This window comes from Musa acuminata, chromosome BXJ3-9 (assembly GCF_036884655.1).
Source record: "Musa acuminata AAA Group cultivar baxijiao chromosome BXJ3-9, Cavendish_Baxijiao_AAA, whole genome shotgun sequence".
Classification (NCBI taxonomy): Eukaryota; Viridiplantae; Streptophyta; class Magnoliopsida; order Zingiberales; family Musaceae; genus Musa; species Musa acuminata.
The window spans coordinates 37092012-37114814 of NC_088357.1; the positions used below are offsets into that span (position 1 = coordinate 37092012).

General features: G+C 42.0%; 1 protein-coding gene across 2 annotated transcripts; it reads right to left on the bottom strand.

Annotated features, from left to right (window-relative positions):
* Positions 1-20247: 20247 nt before the first annotated feature.
* On the bottom strand, positions 20248-22336 carry LOC135649466 (flavone O-methyltransferase 1-like). Of its 2 annotated transcripts, none has more exons than XM_065167842.1 (4): positions 21830-22336; positions 21420-21730; positions 21240-21304; positions 20248-20536 (listed from the first exon to the last, which is right to left on the bottom strand). In XM_065167842.1, the coding sequence occupies exons 1-4, from the start codon at positions 22246-22248 to the stop codon at positions 20348-20350; spliced, it is 984 nt and encodes a 327-aa protein (XP_065023914.1). In that variant the 5' UTR covers positions 22249-22336; the 3' UTR covers positions 20248-20347. The 2 variants fall into 2 exon arrangements, with proteins under 2 accessions (XP_065023914.1, XP_065023913.1); XM_065167841.1 differs by having other exon boundaries at positions 20248-20648.
* Between the last annotated feature and the right edge of the window lie 467 nt (positions 22337-22803).

Consider the following 22803-nt stretch of genomic DNA (forward strand, 5'->3'; position numbering starts at 1 on the left):
CGTTGTTCAATCCGTTCTTGTCTCTGTTCGAATCGGTCCATTCGAATCCCAATTTCTTCGATGGATATATGAGTTTGCTCAACTGGATGTGTTTCCTCAAGGGGAAGGATTGGAGGAGATTGAGTACCCCTAAATACTGGTGTTTCCGGTTCTGGTTCAGATTGAGGGTGATCTGTCCTTCTAGGGAGTCTAGCCCAGTTACCGTTTCTATAGTTGCTAGTCATAAGTGCCCAACAAGCCAATCACGTGAGTGATGGCACGTGTGACTTGATACAGAATCTTTTTGCTTATTATATTTTGGCGTATATCACTTTATAACTATTGCATAAATGCATATATATTGTGATGTCCTTGGATTTGTGCAATGGGAATCGGATCGTGATGAGATCACGATAATGAGATCGATTCACCTTTAAACACATATCCTAAATAATCCCGGTCATAGGTTACTCGAGAGGGACATCGTGATAACCGGATAGACTGGTGTGCTGTATACCCGTCCATATGATGGATGCAGCTGGTCTCATAGCTGCTCGTGTAGGGACACTAGGGATACAGTACAGGTGCTCATTGGAGAATGAGTTCACTGATTGATCCGCTTACGGAATGCTGGATGGTTGATGATGCCTTATTGTCAGACAACGATTCCGTAGTCCTAGTGGTGTATCTGGTTCTTAGACTTGAGACACCAAGGATGTCCTGTATGAGTGCTCCACTCTTTGATACCAGACTTATAGGTTTGGCTGTTCCCAGATCTAGTACAGCTGGTCATTGGGAGTGGTAGTCGACCTTACGAGGGCTATTGAGTGTCGATAGAGGATCATCCACTCTCGGTATCATGAGAGGAATATCCCATGTGTTCTTGCTCAGACAAATCCCTGGCCAGGGTCATTCGGGTTGAGAGAGAAAGAGTTCTCCGGGAGAATCCGATTAGAGCGAGACTCGAGTAGAAACCGTATGGGTCTGACAGCACCATGCTCGATATACGGTCTCTGGGATATTAGATGGATGAGGGACTATAGGTACATGGTAACTGAGGACAGACAGGTCCAATGGATTGGATTCCCCTGTATCGTCTGGGGACTACGGCGTAGTGGCCTAGTACTTCCGTAGTCGATGAGTCGAGTGAATTATTACAGAGATAATAATTCACTTAGTTAGAAGGAGTTCTGACAGGTATGACTCACGGCCAGCTCGATATTGGGCCTAGAGGGTCACACACATATGGTAGGCATTGCGATGAGTAGAGGTTCGGATATGAGATATCCGACGGAGCCCTTGTCTTATTGGATGCAGATCCAATACCCACTAGGGAAAGGACCCATTAGGGTTTTGACACGGGATCTCTATAAATAGGAGGGATTCACAGCCTCATAGGCTAGAGTCTTTGCTTGCCCTTCCTATTCTCCTCTCCCTCTCCACCTCAGAGAAGGCCTGGAGTTTTGAGGAGCGTCGTCGCAACCCTGCTGTGTGGATCACCGCTAGAGAGGAGGACGCTTGACCTCCTTCACCCTCTCCTAAGGATCTGCAAGGAAACAGGGATATACGATCTCCCTAGGTAACACAATCTCTATACGCAGTTTTGTGTTTTTGCGGATTTTGCGCACCAATCTTCGCACGACGAAGAACATCTTTTTGGGAATCGGGGATTTTTTGTTTTCTTGTTCTTCCGCTGCGCATATGATGTCGCCCGCCCCCATGATTTCCCAACAGTGGTATCAGAGCCAGGTTGTTCGTGCGAATGATTGGTTTTGAACTGCGTGTATTGTGTTTAGGAAGAATTTTGACGTCAAAATCGTTGACGCAAAAGCAAGGAAGGGCAACAACAGTTGCTGCCCTCGATCTGCATGCCTGCAGCCACCTGCAGCGGCAGCCGCAGCCGCAGCCAGGCAGCACAGCGCCGGCGCATGCGCAAGCGCTCTGCCTGCAGCAGCCGGCCGGCGGCCTGCTTGCAGCAGGCTTGCTGCCGGCGGGGTTGGCAACCCACGGGCAGAGGCGCCGCAGGGCAGCGGCGCCTACCGCCGAAAGGAAGCGGCGCCTGCCGCCGCAGGGCAGCGACGCGCGACGCCTGCCACCGCAGGGCAGCGACGCGCGACGCCTGCCGCCGCTGCTCCCGCGGGCGAAACCCCCCCCACAGGGGCGGCCGCCCGGCGGGACAGCACCGCCTGCGGAGGCAGCGGCGCCCGAAGAGGGCGCCCACCCGCAGCGGCATCGCCGCCAGCGGGCGTGCCGCCTGCAGGCGAGGGCAGTGCCCTCGCCCCGCCGCACAGGCCGCTGCCGGCAGGGTGGCGGCGGCGGCAGCAGCGAAAAGGGGAAAGGGTATTAGGGTTTTCTGCGCAAAAGACAGTTTTGCCCCTCGGAATTTGAGAAATTCCAGTTTCTGTCTTTTGTCCAAATTACGAAAATACCCTTAGGAATTGAGAAATTCCCTATATATCCCTGATTTCAGAAAATATTAATTAATTAAAAGGTTTAGTTGATTATTATTTTTATTATTATCTAGTAGTCCTACATGATGATGATTATTTATACATGTGATGTATGATGAGTGGACGGATGATCATGGACCGTGTGATGTGTGTACTTGTGATTATTATTATTGAGGTCTGCGAACCTCCATTATATTTCTCGTTTATTGTCGGGCCTGCGTGCCTATGATTAAGTTGTAATCACATGAGGAGGCGCAGCGGGAGCGTGGAAGCCATAGCGGGACCCACGAGACGGACGATCGTGATGCATGGAGATGCATCAAGATGTCGACGGAACCGACGAGGACGAGATGGACGATCACAAGGCATGGAGATGCACCGTTGCACACATAGATCTTGATGTGAGTGATTAGGCCTACTGGCTCGGGCCTAATCATATTAGGTTGTGGTCCATGATCATCTGGTGTGATTGCTTATACACATACTAGATATGTATATATATTTGCATGCGATGTAGATATATATTAAATATGTATATGTGTGACATGTCATATTAGGAGACCAAATCATAGAAACATCTCTCGATAATATTAAGTCGGTAAACGTGAGGCAATTAGATTGACCCACGTGGCCTTCCATCGTTATGAGTAGGAACCGAATCCCGGTGTAGGTTGAGTTGGTCGAGTCCCTCGAGACTCACCTATATCGCGATTCGCTATCTTGCTTACGACATAGAGATGTCACCGGTGACCTGAGGGCATGATATGCTTGGTCGAGTCCCTCGAGGGTATATCATCAAATCAGACTCATCTTGTAACGAAGGTGTTGACTTAACCGAGCATCATGGTTGGTCGAGTCCCTCGAGGCCATGGTGATTCGGAGGCCGAACAGGACGGGAATCACAAGGAGTTGTGATCGGCAAGAGTTGTCTACCTTTTAGGCTTAGTGTGATTGGTCGAGTCCCTCGAGGTTACACTAAGACGCTGATTGGATCCTGATCCCCACTAGAAGTCTGCCGGAGACTTCCGTTTCACGTGCTGAGGGTGTCGCGTGACTCGTTAGTAAAATAGTGGGAGCATATTAAGATAGAAGTCCATATCTTGATAGTTTATTTCTTGCAAAATCTGCATGTTATTCATTTTTGCTACATCTTTATTTTCAGAAAATGTCGCTTTCAAATCCCTTACGTGGCATACTTGATGTCAACCGCCTCACTGGTCCAAATTATACGGATTGGCTCCGTAACTTGAGAATTGTTCTCACAGCGGAGAAAATCGTGTACGTCCTTGATACAGTGATGCCTACGCCCGAAGAAGGGGCAAGCGAGGATGAGATCGCTCGCTACGTGAAGTACATTGATGACTCCACTCTTGCTCAGTGCTATATGTTGGGCTCTATGACTCCAGAGTTACAGAGACAACATGAAAAGATGGATGCCAGATCCATTCTCCTACATGTCCGTAAATTGTTTGAGGAACAGGGAAGGACTCAACGATATGAGATATCCAAGAGCCTTTTTCCGCGCTAGGATGACTGAGGGGACACCGGTTCAGAACCATGTCCTAAAGATGATTGAGTGGATAGAGAAACTCACAGGTCTAGGAATGGTCCTAGAGGATAACTTGTGTGTGGACATTGTGCTTCAGTCCCTACCAGATTCCTTTTCACAGTTCATAATGAACTTTAATATGAACAAGCTTGAGGTGACTCTCCCAGAGCTCCTCAATATGTTGAGGGAGGCAGAGAGTACTATTAAGAAAGAGAAGCCAGTTCTCTACACTGGTGAGACCAGAAAGAAAAGGAAAGCAGAAAGGTCCCTTAAGAAGGGAAAGGGCAAGGGCAAACAAGGTAAAGCAAAGGTTGCTAAGAAAGACCCAACAAAGGACAAAGGCCAGTGCTTCCACTGTGGTAAAGATGGGCACTGGAAGAGAAACTGCAAAGAGTACCTTGCAGAAAGGGCGAAACAAAAGCTTGATGAAGCTTCAGGTACATTCATGATCAGTCTCCATTTGTCAGACTCTTATGATAACACATGGGTATTAGATACCGGTAGTGCTTATCATATATGCAATTCGTTGCAGGTTCTGGCAAGGCCTAGGAGACTAGAGAGAGGCGAGATGGACCTCAAGATGGGTAATGGAGCAAAAGTTGCTGTATTAGCTGTTGGCGAGGTCGCCCTACATCTGCCTAGTGGAGCTTTTATTGCATTAGATGCATGTTATTTTGTTTCTTCTATTATCAAAAACATTATCTCCATTTCATGTTTAAAAGTTAGTGGATATAAATTTGTTTTTGAGAACAATGGTTGTTCGATATTATTAGATGATAAGATCATCACGAAAGGAACATTGCATAATGGTTTATTTATGTTAGACACCACTCCACATATCATGAATATAAATGTGTCCAAAAGGAAACGAGATGAGTTGAACAGTACATACCTGTGGCATTGTAGGCTAGGTCACATCCATGAAAGAAGGATTCAAAAGTTGCTAAATGATGGATATCTAGATCCATTCGACTATGTGTCATATGCAACTTGTGAGCCTTGCATTCGTGGAAAACTGACCAACTCTCCATTTAGTGGAACTGGAGAGAGAGCCACTGAGTTGTTGGAACTCATACATAGTGATGTATGTGGACCCATGTCAACTCATGCCATTGGAGGTTACTCCTACTTCATTACATTTACTGATGATTTCTCAAGGTATGGATATGTGTACTTAATGAAGTACAAGTCCGAGGCCTTTGAGAAATTCAGAGAGTATAAGAATGAGGTGGAGAACCAGACTGGAAAGAGTATCAAAACTCTTCGATCAGATCGAGGAGGTGAGTACTTAAGTACAGAGTTTACTCACTTCCTCAAGGACCATGGGATATTATCCCAATGGACACCTCCTTATACACCTCAGCTCAATGGTGTCTCTGAAAGGAGAAATCGTACATTATTAGATATGGTACGGTCCATGATGAGTTTCGCTGACCTACCCATCTCATTCTGGGGATATGCCCTAGAAACCGCAGCTTACCTTCTGAACAGAGTTCCAACTAAGTCGGTGGTGTCTACACCATATGAGATATGGAAAGGGAAGAAGCCTGATCTTAAAGTAGTTAAGATTTGGGGCTGCTCTGCCCATGTTAAAAGACACAACCCCGATAAGTTAGAATCAAGGACAGGGCGATGTAAATTTGTGGGATACCCCAAGGAAACTTGTGGGTATTACTTCTATCATCTCGAGGACCAAAAGGTCTTTGTAGCTAAGAGAGCAGTGTTCCTTGAGAAGGAACACATTCTTGACGGAGACAGTGGGAGAATGATAGAATTGAGCGAGGTTGGAGAACCAAGCTCAAGCACCACTCTACAGCCCGAGTCTGTTCAGGTATCTAATACACAAGTTTCAACTTTACGCAGGTCTGATAGAGTATCCCATCCTCCTGAGAGATATGTGGGACATATTAGAGCAGAGGATGTAGAGGATATTGATCCTCAGACCTACGAGGAGGCTATTATGAGTATAGACTCCGGGAAGTGGAAAGAAGCCATGAATTCTGAGATGGATTCTATGTACTCCAATAAGGTTTGGAACCTAGTTGATGCACCCGAAGGTATTGTACCCATCGGTTGCAAGTGGATCTTTAAGAAAAAGATCGGAGTAGATGGAAAGGTAGAGACCTATAAAGCAAGGCTAGTGGCTAAGGGGTATCGTCAAAGGCAAGGTGTTGACTACGACGAAACTTTCTCACCCGTAGCAATGCTAAAATCCATCAGAATTCTATTGGCTATTGCAGCACACTATGATTATGAGATCTGGCAGATGGATGTGAAAACCGCATTCCTCAACGGGAACCTGGAGGAGGAGGTGTATATGATGCAACCTGAGGGATTCGTGTCCAAGAACTGCCCAGATAAGGTGTGTAGGTTGCTTAGATCCATTTATGGACTAAAGCAAGCTTCCCGAAGTTGGAACATAAGATTTGATGAGGCAATCAGATCTTATGACTTCGTTAAGAACGAAGATGAGCCTTGTGTATACAGAAAGGTAAGTGGGAGCGCTATTAGCTTTTTGGTGTTATATGTGGATGACATCCTCATCATTGGGAATGACATAGGAATGCTATCCACAATAAAGGCTTGGTTATCTAGACACTTCTCCATGAAGGACTTAGGAGAAGCATCTTATATCTTGGGGATTAGAATCTATAGAGATAGATCCAAAAGGATGCTTGGTTTGTCCCAGTCCAGGTACATAGAAACTATTGTCAAAAGGTTTGGCATGGAAAATTCCAAAAGAGGTCTCATACCGATGAGACATGGGATATCGCTTTCTACGAGTATGTCCCCTAAGACTCCAGAAGAAAGGGCGAACATGGATATGATACCTTATGCCTCAGCAATAGGGTCTATCATGTATGCCATGCTATGTACTAGGCCTGATATAGCGCATGCTCTGAGTGTCACGAGCAGGTATCAGGCGGATCCAGGCTTGGAGCACTGGAAAGCAGTAAAGTGTATCCTTAAGTACTTGAGAAGGACTAAGGATCTTTTACTAGTATATGGAGGTAATAACCTTAAGGTTGAAGGCTACACTGACTCAAGTTTTCAGTCTGATGTCGATGATAGCAAGTCGAATTCAGGGTATGTGTACACCTTGAATGGAGGAGCAGTGTGCTGGAAGAGTTCCAAGCAAGATACCACTGCTGACTCGACCACAGAGGCGGAGTACATTGCTGCATCAGATGCAGCAAAGGAGGGAGTCTGGTTGAAGAAGTTCATCACAGATTTGGGAGTCGTGCCGGATAGTGAGGAGCCGACTTCCTTATATTGCGACAACTACGGGGCGATTACTCAAATAAGGGAACCCGGGTCTCATCAGAAGTGTTCTGAGGAGGTTCCACCTTATCAGAGAGATCGTGACCCGAGGAGATGTAGTAGTGGAAAGAGTTCCATCCGAAGATAACATTGCAGATCCACTAACAAAGCCATTGTCTCAGATTGTCTTTGAGCGTCACAGGGGTCTGATGGGGATCAGACACATAGGTGATTGGCTTTAGGTCAAGTGGGAGATTGCTAGTCATAAGTGCCCAACAAGCCAATCACGTGAGTGATGGCACGTGTGACTTGATACAGAATCTTTTTGCTTATTATATTTTGGCGTATATCACTTTATAACTATTGCATAAATGCATATATATTGTGATGTCCTTGGATTTGTGCAATGGGAATCGGATCGTGATGAGATCACGATAATGAGATCGATTCACCTTTAAACACATATCCTAAATAATCCCGGTCATAGGTTACTCGAGAGGGACATCGTGATAACCGGATAGACTGGTGTGCTGTATACCCGTCCATATGATGGATGCAGCTGGTCTCATAGCTGCTCGTGTAGGGACACTAGGGATACAGTACAGGTGCTCATTGGAGAATGAGTTCACTGATTGATCCGCTTACGGAATGCTGGATGGTTGATGATGCCTTATTGTCAGACAACGATTCCGTAGTCCTAGTGGTGTATCTGGTTCTTAGACTTGAGACACCAAGGATGTCCTGTATGAGTGCTCCACTCTTTGATACCAGACTTATAGGTTTGGCTGTTCCCAGATCTAGTACAGCTGGTCATTGGGAGTGGTAGTCGACCTTACGAGGGCTATTGAGTGTCGATAGAGGATCATCCACTCTCGGTATCATGAGAGGAATATCCCATGTGTTCTTGCTCAGACAAATCCCTGGCCAGGGTCATTCGGGTTGAGAGAGAAAGAGTTCTCCGAGAGAATCCGATTAGAGCGAGACTCGAGTAGAAACCGTATGGGTCTAACAGCACCATGCTCGATATACGGTCTCTGGGATATTAGATGGATGAGGGACTATAGGTACATGGTAACTGAGGACAGACAGGTCCAATGGATTGGATTCCCCTGTATCGTCTGGGGACTACGGCGTAGTGGCCTAGTACTTCCGTAGTCGATGAGTCGAGTGAATTATTACAGAGATAATAATTCACTTAGTTAGAAGGAGTTCTGACAGGTATGACTCACGGCCAGCTCGATATTGGGCCTAGAGGGTCACACACATATGGTAGGCATTGCGATGAGTAGAGGTTCGGATATGAGATATCCGACGGAGCCCTTGTCTTATTGGATGCAGATCCAATACCCACTAGGGAAAGGACCCATTAGGGTTTTGACACGGGATCTCTATAAATAGGAGGGATTCACAGCCTCATAGGCTAGAGTCTTTGCTTGCCCTTCCTATTCTCCTCTCCCTCTCCACCTCAGAGAAGGCCTGGAGTTTTGAGGAGCGTCGTCGCAACCCTGCTGTGTGGATCACCGCTAAAGAGGAGGACGCTTGACCTCCTTCACCCTCTCCTAAGGATCTGCAAGGAAACAGGGATATACGATCTCCCTAGGTAACACAATCTCTATACGCAGTTTTGTGTTTTTGCGGATTTTGCGCACCAATCTTCGCACGACGAAGAACATCTTTTTGGGAATCGGGGATTTTTTGTTTTCTTGTTCTTCCGCTGCGCATATGATGTCGCCCGCCCCCATGATTTCCCAACAATAGTAACATCTTAGTCGGTGAAGTAGATTTTTGTTTATTATGCTGTATCGATCTACTTTCATTACTTCTTCTTCTGGTGATATTAGAATGTCGTAAGCTTTTATTATTCTAGTGATTATACCACCATATGGGAGCATCATATCTTTCTTAGATAATTCTAACATGCTTTGTTGGATAAGATAGCCAAGGCAGATGTCATGTCCCTTCATGATTAAGTACATAGTTCCTAATTCTAATTGACTCACTTCATCATGATGGTATTGTTTAGGAAGGATTATACTAGTCATGATATGATGAAGTAATTTAGTGTTCATAGGTAGTAGATGTTCACAACTTTTAGGAACTAATGTTATGTCAGGATTGTCCAAGATTGTTCCTAAGGCTTCAGCATAGGATGTTCCAATAGTTTCATCAACCCATGATCCTCTAAAGTAAAGTCCTATGCTTTTCATGGGAATGCCTATCATATCACAAATGAATCTATTAGTGATTGAGATGTGTTGTCCTAAAAGATAGGTGGACATCCTTTCTTCCTCATCTATTTTTATGTTATTGTAAAACAATCGAACTAATCTAGGATAGATGGGTTCATTAATCTGCAAGATTGGAAGTAGATCTAGGTTTGCAAACCATTGGATAGTTTCTAAGTTTCTAAGTTCATGTATGTCTACGTATTTTCCCTTATGGATGCTTCTAAGTTCGAAAGAGGGAAATTTTTCAGCATGGTTTTTCGAATCAAAGAGGGTGAAATCAAACTCTTCTACTAATCTCCTCTTTCCCTTGTCCCTTGAGGATCTTCTAGATCCCATAACTACAACAGTTTAGAGGGATAAAGATGAGCAAGAGTGAATGGAGAGCAAAACAGAATTTAAGAGGTTCTTAGAGAATACCTTGGTTGATTCTTCAAAAGAGAGAAGGATTCTTGATGTTTTGCTCCGAAATGGGAGGTATTTGGGAAGCTCAACAGGGTGAAGTGGAGATGGAGGAGGTTTGGGGGAGTAGAGAAGGGAAGGGAAGTGAGCTGGGGTCGGTTTCACAGCCAGCCCTAGTGTGGGTTTAAAGGGCAGAGCTGCTGGCGGTTGCACCTCTAGCTGGAGCGGTGCAACCTCTGGCAACCCGTGATAGCTGGAGGTGCCACCGCCAGCTGGAGAGGTGCCACCGCCTGCAGCCAGTGAGCACCTAATATGATTTGATTAGGGAGCTTTTGCCTTGAGGAGAGTTTCAGAGCAATTAATGTTTGTTACATGATTTCGTATGAGTTTTTTATTTAAGGAAGAAGCTCTTGTACGATCAAGATAGATCTTTTAACGTGCATACGTATGTTTGTTTGGTATCCCTTTTAAGATCATGACATATTTAGTTTCTACAAGAATTAATTCGTAGATGAACGAGTTTTGAAGATCAGGGGGGTATGTGAATTTGGATATCATACGTTTCTAATAAGGTTGTATCGAATTTGTGATTTCACAACTTCCACTTGTTACTTAAGCGTTGCGAGTTCCTTTTTGATTCTTGGTTTATGACCATTGAGAGTCAAGGAGCAGAATATCATTTCTTGCTCCGGCCTAGACTTTTAATGTTTTTATAGGAAGGGATGATCTTTAGGAACCCATTTGCTTTTGGGTGCCTCATAAATAGATCTACATTTTCTATCATATTGCATAGAGTTTATCATGGTTCCTTTAGGAACCCAAATTAATTTGTTTGGACTTATTTTCTTGAATGGACAACAATGTGTCTTGTGTCCAGATTTGCAACAAAAGTTGCACTTGGTTTGGTATTGAACATGTAAGATGGAGCCTTTTATGAAGGTGGTTGGATTTTGGTGAGGATTTCTCACAAATCCAATCCCGCTCCTTTTTGGAATGTGACCCTTGTTTGCAAGGATCATGTTTAATGACTTGCTACCAACCTCGAATTTCTTCAAGGTGTCCTTGAGTAGCAGGTTTTCTTTTTGCATAGTTTCTAAATCATGACATTTGATACATGAATTTAAACTATCATGATGTTCGACTTTTAACTTATCAAACTCACAAGTAAGACTATCATGCATCTTTTTCAGCAATTTATATTTTCTACTTATACTCTTGCATTCATCAAATAAGTCATTGAAAGCATTTAATAATTCATCGAAAGATAAATCAGCATCTATTGAATTTGTTACCTCGTCTTCGATGGCCATTAAGGCGTAATGAGCAACTTGCTCGGTGTTGGACTCCTCTTCCTCAGATGCGCTCGAATCATCCCATGTTGCTTGGAGCGCCTTCTTCTTTGTTGTTCTTTTCTTGACTTGGGGACAATCACTTTTGTAGTGTCCCGGCTTTTTGCATTCATAGCAGATCACTTGGTCCTTTTTGGGTTCAAGTTTATTTTTTTCATCATTCTTAAACTTGTTTCTTTTAAAGAACTTTTTAAACTTTCTTGTTAGAAGTGCCAAGTCATCATCACAGTCCTCATCACTTGAGTTTTCTCTCAAGTGGCATTCTGACGTTTTGAGTGCCATATCCTTCCTGTTCTTTGGAAGGATGTCTTCTTGCTCTTCATGAGCTTTACAAGTCATTTCATAGGTCATTAGTGACCCGATTAGTTCTTCAAGAGGGAAATTTCGCAGATCTTTTGCCTCTTGAATAGCGGTGACTTTAGGATCCCAACTCTTAGGAAGGGATCTTAGTATCTTATTAACAAGCTCAAAATCCGAAAAGCTCTTTCCGAGTCCTTTTAGACCGTTGACGACATCCGTGAAACGGGTAAACATGTCGCCAATGGTTTCACTCGGTTTCATCCGAAAGAGTTCGAAAGAGTGTAACAGCAAATTGATTTTTGACTCTTTTACTCTACTTGTGCCCTCATGGGTCACTTCGAGTGTGTGCCAAATATCAAATGCAGTTTCACAAGTTGAAACACGGTTAAACTCGTTTTTATCGAGTGCACAAAATAAGGCATTCATAGCCTTTGCATTTAGAGCGAAAGCCTTCTCCAAATCATTCCAATCGATCATTGGAAGAGAAGACTTTGAAAAACCATTCTCGACAAGATTCCATAATTCAAAATCCATAGAAATAAGAAAGATCCTCATTCGGGTTTTCCAGTAGGTGTAGTCCGTCCCATTAAACATGGGTGGACGTGTAATAGAATGGCCCTCTTGGTTTCCGGCGTAAGCCATCTCTCTTGGGTTTTAATCCTTTTGAGAGTTAACCGGGCTCTGATACCAATTGTTAGGATCGAGAGCACTAAGAGGGGGGGGGGGGTGAATTAGTGCAGCGGAAATCTTACAGCGATTAAAAACCAAAAGCTGCGTTCGTTCAATAAAAGCTATTATGATGCAAAAGCTAATTCTCAGTTTGTATCTAAGTGCAGTTTGCGTCTAAGCGCAGATTGCGTCTAAGCGCAGTTTGCGTCTAAACACAGTTTGCGTCTAAGCACAGTTTGCGTCTAAGCGCAGTTTGCGTCTAAGCACAGTTTTGTGTCTAAGCGCAGTTTACGTCTAAACTCAGATTTACGTCTAAACGTAGTTTTACGTCTAAACGCAGATTTACGTGTAAACGCAGATTTACGTCTAAACGCAGATTTACGTCTAAACTTTGAAACTCGTTTGTATACTCGTAGAAGGCAGTATGCAGTTGAAATCAAGACGTAAATGTGAACTGAGAACTGATGATTGTGAGAGGAAAGCCGATTTACGTCTAAATGCAGTTTTACGTCTAATTGTTGAAACTCGTTCGTAAAATTGTAGAGGACAGTTTGCAGTTATCAATAGGATCAAAATGTAAGTGTAAACTGCAAAGAAACTCTTTCGTAAAAGCACGGAAGACAGTTCTGCAGAATCAAACGTAAACGTAAACTGTAATGTACGAAAATACGAATTTACGTCTGAATGCAGATTCGGAAGAACAGCACTTAGAACTTGTTCGTGAGAGCGCAGAGAGCAGTAGTAATGGAGGAGGTTTGCAGTAATGATAAAGTGCTCAAAAATAAACGCAAACCAGAGATTTAGAGTGGTTCGGTCAGCCTTGACCTACTCCACTTTTGGCTTCCTCCACCGACGAGGTTGCCGACGTCAACTAGGGGCCTTCCTTCAATGGGCGAAGGCCAAACTGCCCTTTTACAGTTTCTCTCCTTTTAACAGGCTCAGGAGACAACCTTTACAGACCTTTCTCTCCTCACTTTACAACTGAAAACTTGAAGAACAGAAGGAGGAGACTTAAAGGCTTTACAACACTTTTGAGCTCTTAGAATCACAGAAAAGATCAAGATTTCGGTGTAGGTCTGTATCTTTTCAGTGCTGAATGGGTGGGGTATTTATAGGCCCCAACCCAATTCAAATTTTGAGCTCAAAACGATCAAATCCCGGAATTCCGGGATCAGGCGGTTGCACCTCTTGACTGGAGAGGTGGCACCGCCTGGCAGAGCTCGAAGTCTGAGCTCAGGCGGTTGCACCTCTCGACTGGAGAGGTGGCACCGCCTGGCAGAGCTCGAAGACTGAGCTCGGACGGTTCCACCTTCTCTGTCAGGGGTGGTTGCACCTTCCTGCCAGAGCTCGAAGACCGAGCTCAGGCGGTGCATCTCCTGACCAGAGAAGTTTCTCTTCTCTGCCAGAGGTGATCGCCCCTTTCTGCCAGAGGTGGTTGCACCTCTCTGCCAGAGGTGGTTGCACCTCTCTGCCAGAGCTCGAAGACTGAGCTTAGGCTGTGCATCTCCTGGCCAGAGAGGTCGTACTTCTCTTCCAGAGCTCGAAGACTGAGCTCGGTGATTGCATCACCAGGCAGAGCTCGAAACTTGAGCTCAGGCGGTGCTACCGCTTGACAGAGGAGGTTGCACCGCCCAGTCTCGCTTGGAGACTGAGCCCTGGGCGGTTGCACCGCCTGGCTGGAGCGGTTGCACCTCCCAGTCTCGCTGGGAGACTTAGCCTGGGCGGTTGCACCGCCTGGCTGGAGCGGTTGCACCGCCCAGTCTCGCTGGGAGACTTAGCCTGGGCGGTGGCACCTCCCTGCCTGGGCGGTTGCACCTCCCACAGCTTCTTGGGTTCGAATGGGTTGAACCATTCGACCCAACTTGAGTTCTTCAGGGGCCCAATTGCCCCAGGATTAAGCTAATGGGATCACCTCCCATTTCTAACTTAATCACCGTGCTAACTACGATTAAATCTAAGACAATTTCTGCAGCTTTGCTTCGGTGCGTCAATCGCTTCTTCCGGCGAGTTTCCGGCGAACTTCCGTCGATCATCCGATGAACCCTCGGTGATGCTCCTGCGGACTTCCGGCAAACTTCTGGACTTTGCGACGATCCACTTGGCGAGTTCCGACGAGCTTCGCTTGGCAAGCTTCTGGACTTCTCGGATCTGTTCCCGCAGAACCTCCGACGACCGTCCGTACTTCCGTCGAACTCTCGAACTCCCAACGTGATCATGAACTTAACTCCGGCGCAACTCCTGCTGCTTGTCTATCTTTCATCGTAGTTAATCCTGCACACTTATCTCAACACATAGATTAGACAACAAATGACAATTGACTTCATCATCAAAATCCGAGATTCAACAAATTGTCTAGATCAAAGTATGTTTTTACATGTGCAGGATTTACTAAGATAATAAGGCATAAAGCAAAATAAAGTCTTGGAGTCAAGGACGCAAGGACACAATTTCGTTGGGAGTTCGAGAGTTCATCAGAAGTTCTATCGGAACCAACCGAGAAGTCTCAGAGCGTGCCAGAGAAGCTCGTCGGAACTCACAAAGAAGATCGTCATGAAGTCCAGGAGCTTGTCGAGAGTCCACTGGAACATTATCGAGAGATTATTGGAAGTTCACCGGAAGATCATCGGAAGCTCACTGGAAGAAACTAGACTTATGGACTTGTTTAGCTTAGAATATATCTTAGGAATCGTAGTTAGCACTTAATTAGGTTTGGATTTGGGCCAACCCAATTAGGGGCTAGTTGAGCCCATGTAAGGACTATGTTGGACCTAATAAGAGGCCCCAACAGTGCCCCAAGAGATGACACTGTCATGGCACAATCTCTGAGACTGTGTTAGGCGGTGGTACCGCCCAACGCAGGCGATGGTACTACCCGTGCTCAAGAAACCCGGGATGAGATGTTTTTAGGCTCCAAGTTTTAATCAACTTAAAGCCTATAAATATCCCTCTCATCCTTGGTTAAAATACACAAGCATAGAGAGATTAAAAGTGAGAATTCTTTTAAGTTTAAGTTTAGAATTCTTTTTGAGAGAGGAGTAAGTGCTTGTAAGGGTTGTCTCCTAAATCCATGAAAAGGAGAAGAGGGGTGTAAGAAGGAGGTTGACTTTGCCTATTAAAGGAAGATCAATAGTGAATGTCGGTGGCCTCAATGGAAGAGGAATCGAGGAAGTGGATGTAGGTCACGATGACCGAACCACTCTAAAATCTGGTTTGCATTTATGCTTTGAGTAATTTACTTTCATAGCAAACTGCCTCACCTACTCGCTCTTTACATCCACTACTCTCTTACGTACACTTTCAAAATTATTACCTTTACAAAATGGTTTTCCATCGGAAACAAATTTTATCGTACGAAAAGTTTTCAGAACCGACGTAAGGTTTTACCGCTGCACTAATTCACCCCCCTCTTATTACCAATCTCGTTTCTAACAATATAAATAGAGGTTTTTGGCTTCTCAATATTATCACCATTATCAAAAAATTGACCTTCAAGAAACACAATATCTCTACTTCTAATAATCTTCTTGTTCACTGGATCCCATAATCTATACTCAAACTCTTCATAACCATATCCCAAGAAGATATATATACTTTTGCCTTATTATCAAGCTTGGACCACTCATATTTGAGAATATGAATAAATGCTTTATACCCAAATACTCTCAATTGATTATAAGATATATATTTTCCTTTCCATACTCTATCTGGAACATCACCTTTCTAAGGAACTGATGGAGAAAGATTTATAAGATCAATAATATTTCTCATAGCCTCCCCCCAAATGGACTTAGATAACTTGACGTAGGAAAGCATATACCTAATCATTTTTTCAATGGTTCTGTTTATCCTTTCTATCACACCATTCTATTGAGAAGTTTTAGGAACTGTTTTCTCAAGCTTGATACCATGGAACTTGCAATAATTCTCAAAATAACCCTTGTACTCGCCACAATTATCTGCTCGAACACACTTTAACTTTCTGTCAGTTTCTCTTTCAACACTGATATGAAACTCTTTGAAAATATCGAGTACCTAGTCTTTAGATTTCAAAGCAAAAGCTCAAACTTTTCTAGAATGGTCATAAATAAAAGTAACAAAATAAAGAACACATTCAAGAGTTCTAGTTAGTATAGTACAAACATCAGTATGAATCAAATCAAGAACATTTAATCTTCTAGATGATGGATATGTATAAAAGACAACTCTATGTGTTATTCCAACTAAGCAATGATCACAAGATTTAAGAGATGTACATTGTAACTCTAGTAAGAGTTATTTTCTAGCAAGAGTTTGAAGTTCCTTCTAACTGATATGTCCAAGCCTCTTATGCCAAAGATTTATACTTTCACCATTTTGAATTAATTAATCTCTCCTTTGTGTATTTTAGCTTCTATGACATAAAAAGAGTTAAGCTTCTTTCCTCTCATCATAATTAGAGAACCTTTAGTGAGTTTTCATTTGCTTTTACCAAAATAGTGTGTAAATCCCTCATCATCGAATTTGCCTATAGATATCAAGTTAAGACGAATATCTAGAACACGTCCGACATATTTGAGAATCAATTTTCTCCCAATACTGGTCTCTAAGCAAATATCCCCAATACCCACAATCTTAGATGTATCACTGTTTCCCATTCTGACATTACCAAAATCACTAGCAATATAAGATCTAAAAAACTCATGAGAAGTAACATGAAATGAAGTACTAGAGTCAATTACCTAGTTATTGTCCTGAGCTACAAGACTGACATAACCGTCATCATAAACAATAATGATATCACACTTTCAACAGCAATTGTATTAGTCTTTTTCTCATTTTTCTTTCTTTCATTTTGTTCTTGCTTCCAAATCCTACACTCTTTCTTCATGTGACCTAACATGTTATAGTGGAAACATTTGATATCTCTTCTAGACTTGGATCTTTCTCTATAACCATGTGGATTTCTATTATGACTTCTTCCACATCTTTCTTATTTTTCATTAACAAATGCACCAAAAGAAGATTCTCCCTGTTCTTTTCTTCTGGCATCTTCATTTAGTAAACTATCTTTAACCATATCTATAGTTAGAGTCTCCTTTGACGTTGAGTTATAAATTGTCACCACATAAGTTTCCTAACCTTTTGATAAAGAGCTGAGAAGTAATAATCTTTGCATCTCATCATCTATATTCATTTTCATAGCAACCAGCTTGTTTGCAATTCTCTAAAATAGGCTTATGTGCTTAACTATCTTTATCCTTCAAATTTACAAACCTTTTACGGAGAAAAATTATATTTCCAATTGTCTTTTTCGCAAAGAGGTTTCTAACATTTGCTAAATAACATCAGCTCTGATACCACTTGCTGGGAAAAACTATTATAGTAGAATAATTCTTTTTCCGCTTTATGTATCAAAATGGGTTCCTAATCAAAATATCAACTTATTACCAAAATACAAATATTAACCAGAGCAGTATAAATAGTAAAATAATAAATCAATCACAAAGTGAGATACCGAATTTTACGTAGAAAACCCAATGTGGAAAAAATCATGGGATCGTAGTCCACCTCAAACTTCTACTATCACCAATAATGATAACAAGTTTATAATTAGTCTTCTTCAGAATAACCAAAGGATCAAAATAATATTAAGAATACAGATCTTGGCTCAACATTAACATATTATCATCATCAAAGATGAATTTAATGAAAAAAAATTTTAGATCTCATAAAGTGGATATAGTAGGAAAGCACCTTAGATAGGATAAATTACAAATCGGTATTGTTAAGATTGTAGAGCTTATTGCAAGGATTCTTCACATAAAATTTGAGCTAAAGCCAATAAAGTTTAGCCACTCGATCATCTAGCAAAAACCCCAAAAATCTTAACTTTTTCTCTTCTTTTGTCTCTATGTATCTTTCTCATGTCGCCACTATTTATCCTTTTATTTTTTTTTAATAAATTATATTTGGGTTTATTATCTAAATCATCTAGTCCAAACCCGCGTATCAGTTGGACCCAACACAATCTATCCAAAATCTTCATATTTTTAATAGAAGAGATTAATCATTTGAAACACAAGTTTGACTAACTATTTGATTGTTTTATCATAATTAATTGAAAAAATATGAAAGATTCAATTATCCAAAAAGATCATTTGTTGTTGTCTCACCTTAATTTAGGAATGAGAAATTAAAGTAACCAATGGTTCTCTTTTAAGTTGAAATTAATAATAATATATTTATCAGACTCTTGTAAATTAATTTTAATTTATCTTTTTTTATGTGAAACTAACCAGAAATGTTACATAAATGCCGGTTGGTGTTAATATTATATGCGAAGAAACGTTAGGGACGACCTATGGTGACAATGGGTGCTACTGTTGTACGTGAATGAGAAGATTGGAGAAACATGTGTTGTATTTGAATGAGAAGGTTGGGAGATCATGTAATGATGCTCTGATAAATGGCTACGGATGCAAGCAAATTGAACTCTTTGATCGAGCCATAGAGGTGACCTGGTGATATGACAGGATGAAAACAAAGAACAAATGCACAACTCCTTGTTTCTAACGCAGTAAACTTGTCAGTAGACTCATTTTTAACTTTCAAGAAGAATAGAAACCAACATATTTGGAGGATTAATGCAATTAGCTGTTGAGCGGAACTTTTACACCCAATTTATCCAGAGAAGTTGCCACTAATATGTTTTTACCGGATTACACCCTTCTATTAAAAATTTACCAAGGGGAGTCTTTTTATTAAATGGAAAAAGATACCCTTGTTCATTATAAATTGCGACATGATTTTGGAGGATCTTATTTGATTCATATTTTTTTCCTAGCGAGATTGATTTTGTTAAAAAAATCTGATTTGTGTTTTTCTTATTCAATCTGCTCTTTTTTTTCTTTTTTTTTTTTCTTTCCTCATCACTCTTTCTTCTTTCTTCTTCTCTATCATTCTTTATATATTCTCTTTCTCATCATTTCTTATTTCTTCTTCTCTTTCTCTATCATCCTTTATTAATTCTCTTTCTCCTTAATTTAACTCGGGACTAAAATTTAGACTCCTATTGAGACTTCTACTCTAGTTAGAAGTTTTTCTCACTACAACTATAAGTCAAAGAGGGTCATTAACCATGAAGAAGAAATAAAAAGAAGAGGGAGAGAGGTGATAAAAGAAAGAAATCTTAACAAGTCACGCTTATATTTCTCAAAAAGTTCAAGCTATTGCTTATTGTTCAAGTAGATTTTTTTATAGTTACATAATTAGTTTTTCTTTTAAGAAGTAATATAGATTATTTTTACTTCTTTTAATATCCCTATCGTTCCTCCAACAATAAATCTACTCGAAAAAGGATTTGATCACCGATCCACCTATTCTACTTTCTTCTCTCTTCTCCTTTTTTTACTCCGCCTCTCTCTCATTCTTCTTTCTTTTCTTCTCTCTTCCCCTTGTTATGCTCCTCCTCTGCCTCATTATCGATACCCCTTTGCCCCTTCTGCTCCTCCTCTTTGAGTCTTCCTCTATATTGATATTATGGATATGCTTATGAGAGCTTTATATTTGTTTGATGAAATACTTTAGAAAAGCTTCAAGCATACTAATTTCTAAAAAATCCTTAAATTATCATAAATTAAAAATATGAATGGATTCACAATTTGTTATGCTTTTTTTACATGGTGCAAGATTGAAATGATTTGAATAAACTGTTTTCATTACATTCGAAAATAAACTAAATTTCAAAGAGGAGAGAATAATGCTAAGTGTTGGCCTCAACCAATTCATTGAATTGGCTCAGAAAGTTTTTGAAAACAACTTATTTAAAATAACGATACACGCTTTGGTAAATTCTTAATTCAGATATTTCACCCATATTAGTAGGGGCTTTTATTTTGTATAAATTGCCCAAGTTTTATTATCTGCACCTCTTTGTCCATTTCTTGGACCTCTTACCTACTCATCAATGTCGTAGATGGATAGCAGTCTGTCTGATGGTCGCAAGAGTCAAATCTTTTGATGATGCAGTAGGTACACAGTCACACTTGGATGAATTCATTCGAACAAAGCAGACCATGAGTCGATGGATGAACACACACTAATACGATGGATCCTTCATATTTAGTATCAGATACAGAAACATTATTTCTGTGACTTCAAGCAACCGGCAACAAGCCGTAACAATCATCTACTTGATGAATTCCATGACCCAAGTCTCCGCAAACACATGAGAAGCTTTGAACCCTGGGAACCCGGCTTCCGTTGCCAAGGCCTTGAACTCCTTCTCAGTCCTCTCTTTCCCACCAACGCAGTAAACCAGCATGGCAAGATCCAATTGAAAGACAGCTTGAGCATTTGCAGTCGGCTCTGGGACTGCTGGAAGCACATGTTCCACCACAATTATCTTTCCATGTTGTGGCAACGCTTTCCAACAGTTTTTCAATATTTTCATACAGTGTTCGTCGCTCCAGTCATGAAGAATCCACTGCAAGTTTTGAACTTGCTCAAGTTTAGCTCTCTCAACACATATCAAAAACACGATTTAATTGTACAGTCAAGGTTGAGTTCTTTTAGCGGGATTTGCACTGAAATCCCTAATCATTTTGAAATAGACCCTCATGAACGATCACACATGCCAATCTAATTCTGTGTTCATTCTGTCACTAATTCTTTTAGTGATAATTTTTCAAGTCTTAATGACAATATTTGTTCGTGACTAACGGTTTTTTTTCTTTTATAGTTTCTCATACGACAAGAATGAAACGATTGGGATTTATGGCTTGGGACGGAAGACATATAATTTGATATCATTTTGAATAATTTGTGATTTAGATGGTTGACCCCAACTTTGTCAACCATCATTCTTTGTTCTTTTTGACTTTTGACCCTTAGTCCGTGTTATAGCGTTGTTAGTTTATGAAGAGGGCTTTTTGTTATCATGAGTTGTACCTCTTTTTTTTCTTTTGGCTTCAACGATGCATGTAGCTACTAGAAATATTAAGAAAAATAGATAAAGAAAACAAAGAGCAAGGTCAGCCTATCGGATATTAAGCCAGAAAGGATGAGAAGTCCTGACCTTCAAGAACACGGCGTCTCCGCTCGGAACAGTTTCGAACATGTTTCCGTGGACGTGTTTAACACCTGCAAAGAAACCATGGCATGCCATCAACGTAAGCCCAAATATATAACGATACAATAATAATTCTTCTTTTTCTTTATAGGCAGGTTGCTGTTCATGATGGAAGAAAGCGGAGACCTGGCAGGGGCTTGGCACCGGAGATGACATGGGGCAAGTCGTAGTTGATGCCCTTGATGTGTCTGTGCCTAGAGGTAATCATCTGGAGGGTGGCACCGTCGTTGCCACCGACATCTACGAGCACCTCCACGTCATCGAAACCACCGTAGACGCGGAGCAGATTGTTGACGATGACGCTGGAGTGGCCCCTCATGCCAGCGTTGAACACCTTGTTGAACCGTGGATCTGTGCCTATGTAATCGAACACCGGCATCCCGTAGGCGGAGTTCAGAGGGACGACTCCCTCCAACACGGAATCTTTTAGATAGTACCTGCCATCAATCCTTCTCAGTATTTTCGCTCGGCAAATGAAAGAAGAAAATATATGAAGAATTAATGGTCTCAACTCTATGCTTCGCCTTCTAAATTACCATGCATCCACGAAGACCTTATCCTGATGCACCAATGCCATATCAGCCAGTGACACACCGCCTTCGTTCTTTGTCAGGTACTTGCAGATGGGAGCCGCGCCGTACCTCCTCGAAGGGTGGCCATCCGTCCCTGTGTGGACGGTGCTGCAGCTGACCACTCTGTTAGCCGCGAGCAAGCGGAGTATTCGGTCCACCGTGGTGGCCGCCTGCGGGTTCTTGGTCGGCAGCCGGGCGGCGATCTCAACCGGACTCAACGAGGCCTCCGGGCCGGCCTCCACGATGATGTCGAGGAGCCGGAGCTCGATCGCGGCTTTAAGGGTGAAGGGAAGGACGCAGCTGCTCACCAACTGCAAGGCGCGCGCGCCTGCCTCCTCCTCCTCCTCGAGCGTCAGCTGCTGAATGTTATCGGTGGATGCCATACTACTAGTTAGCTAAGGTTGCAGAGGAAATGATGATGGAGTATGAGACGAGGAGGAAGGCTACTTAGCTTGGAGTGTTGGAGAGGGGGATGTTTTCGTTGGGATTTATAGAGTGAGATTCCTCTCTAACTGTAGCGTTAGTTTCATCCATGGGATAAATAATTGGAGCGGATCCCAATTCATGATTATGGATCTCGCGTGCTGATTCCGTGATCTTTCTTGTTTATCTCACGTGTTCTATGTTTTGCTCGATCAAGTGGATACACCAAGTGCGCAACGACTTTGTTCTTCTTCCTTTCCAAGCCACACAGCTAGATTTTGTATCTTTTCTACCCATCCTCCGTTCCCATTGCATAATATTATCAGTACTTTTTGGTATTATTTTCTATAGAAGTTTAATTATTCTCGGTCCTCTTTACTATTGATAATTTTTTACTATTAACAATCACTTAAAAATAATAAAATATAATATTAAAAAATTTTAAAATATGATTATAAATGGTAGTAAAAGGTTATAAATAGGAATTTTCTTTCCAATATTATACTAGATATAGA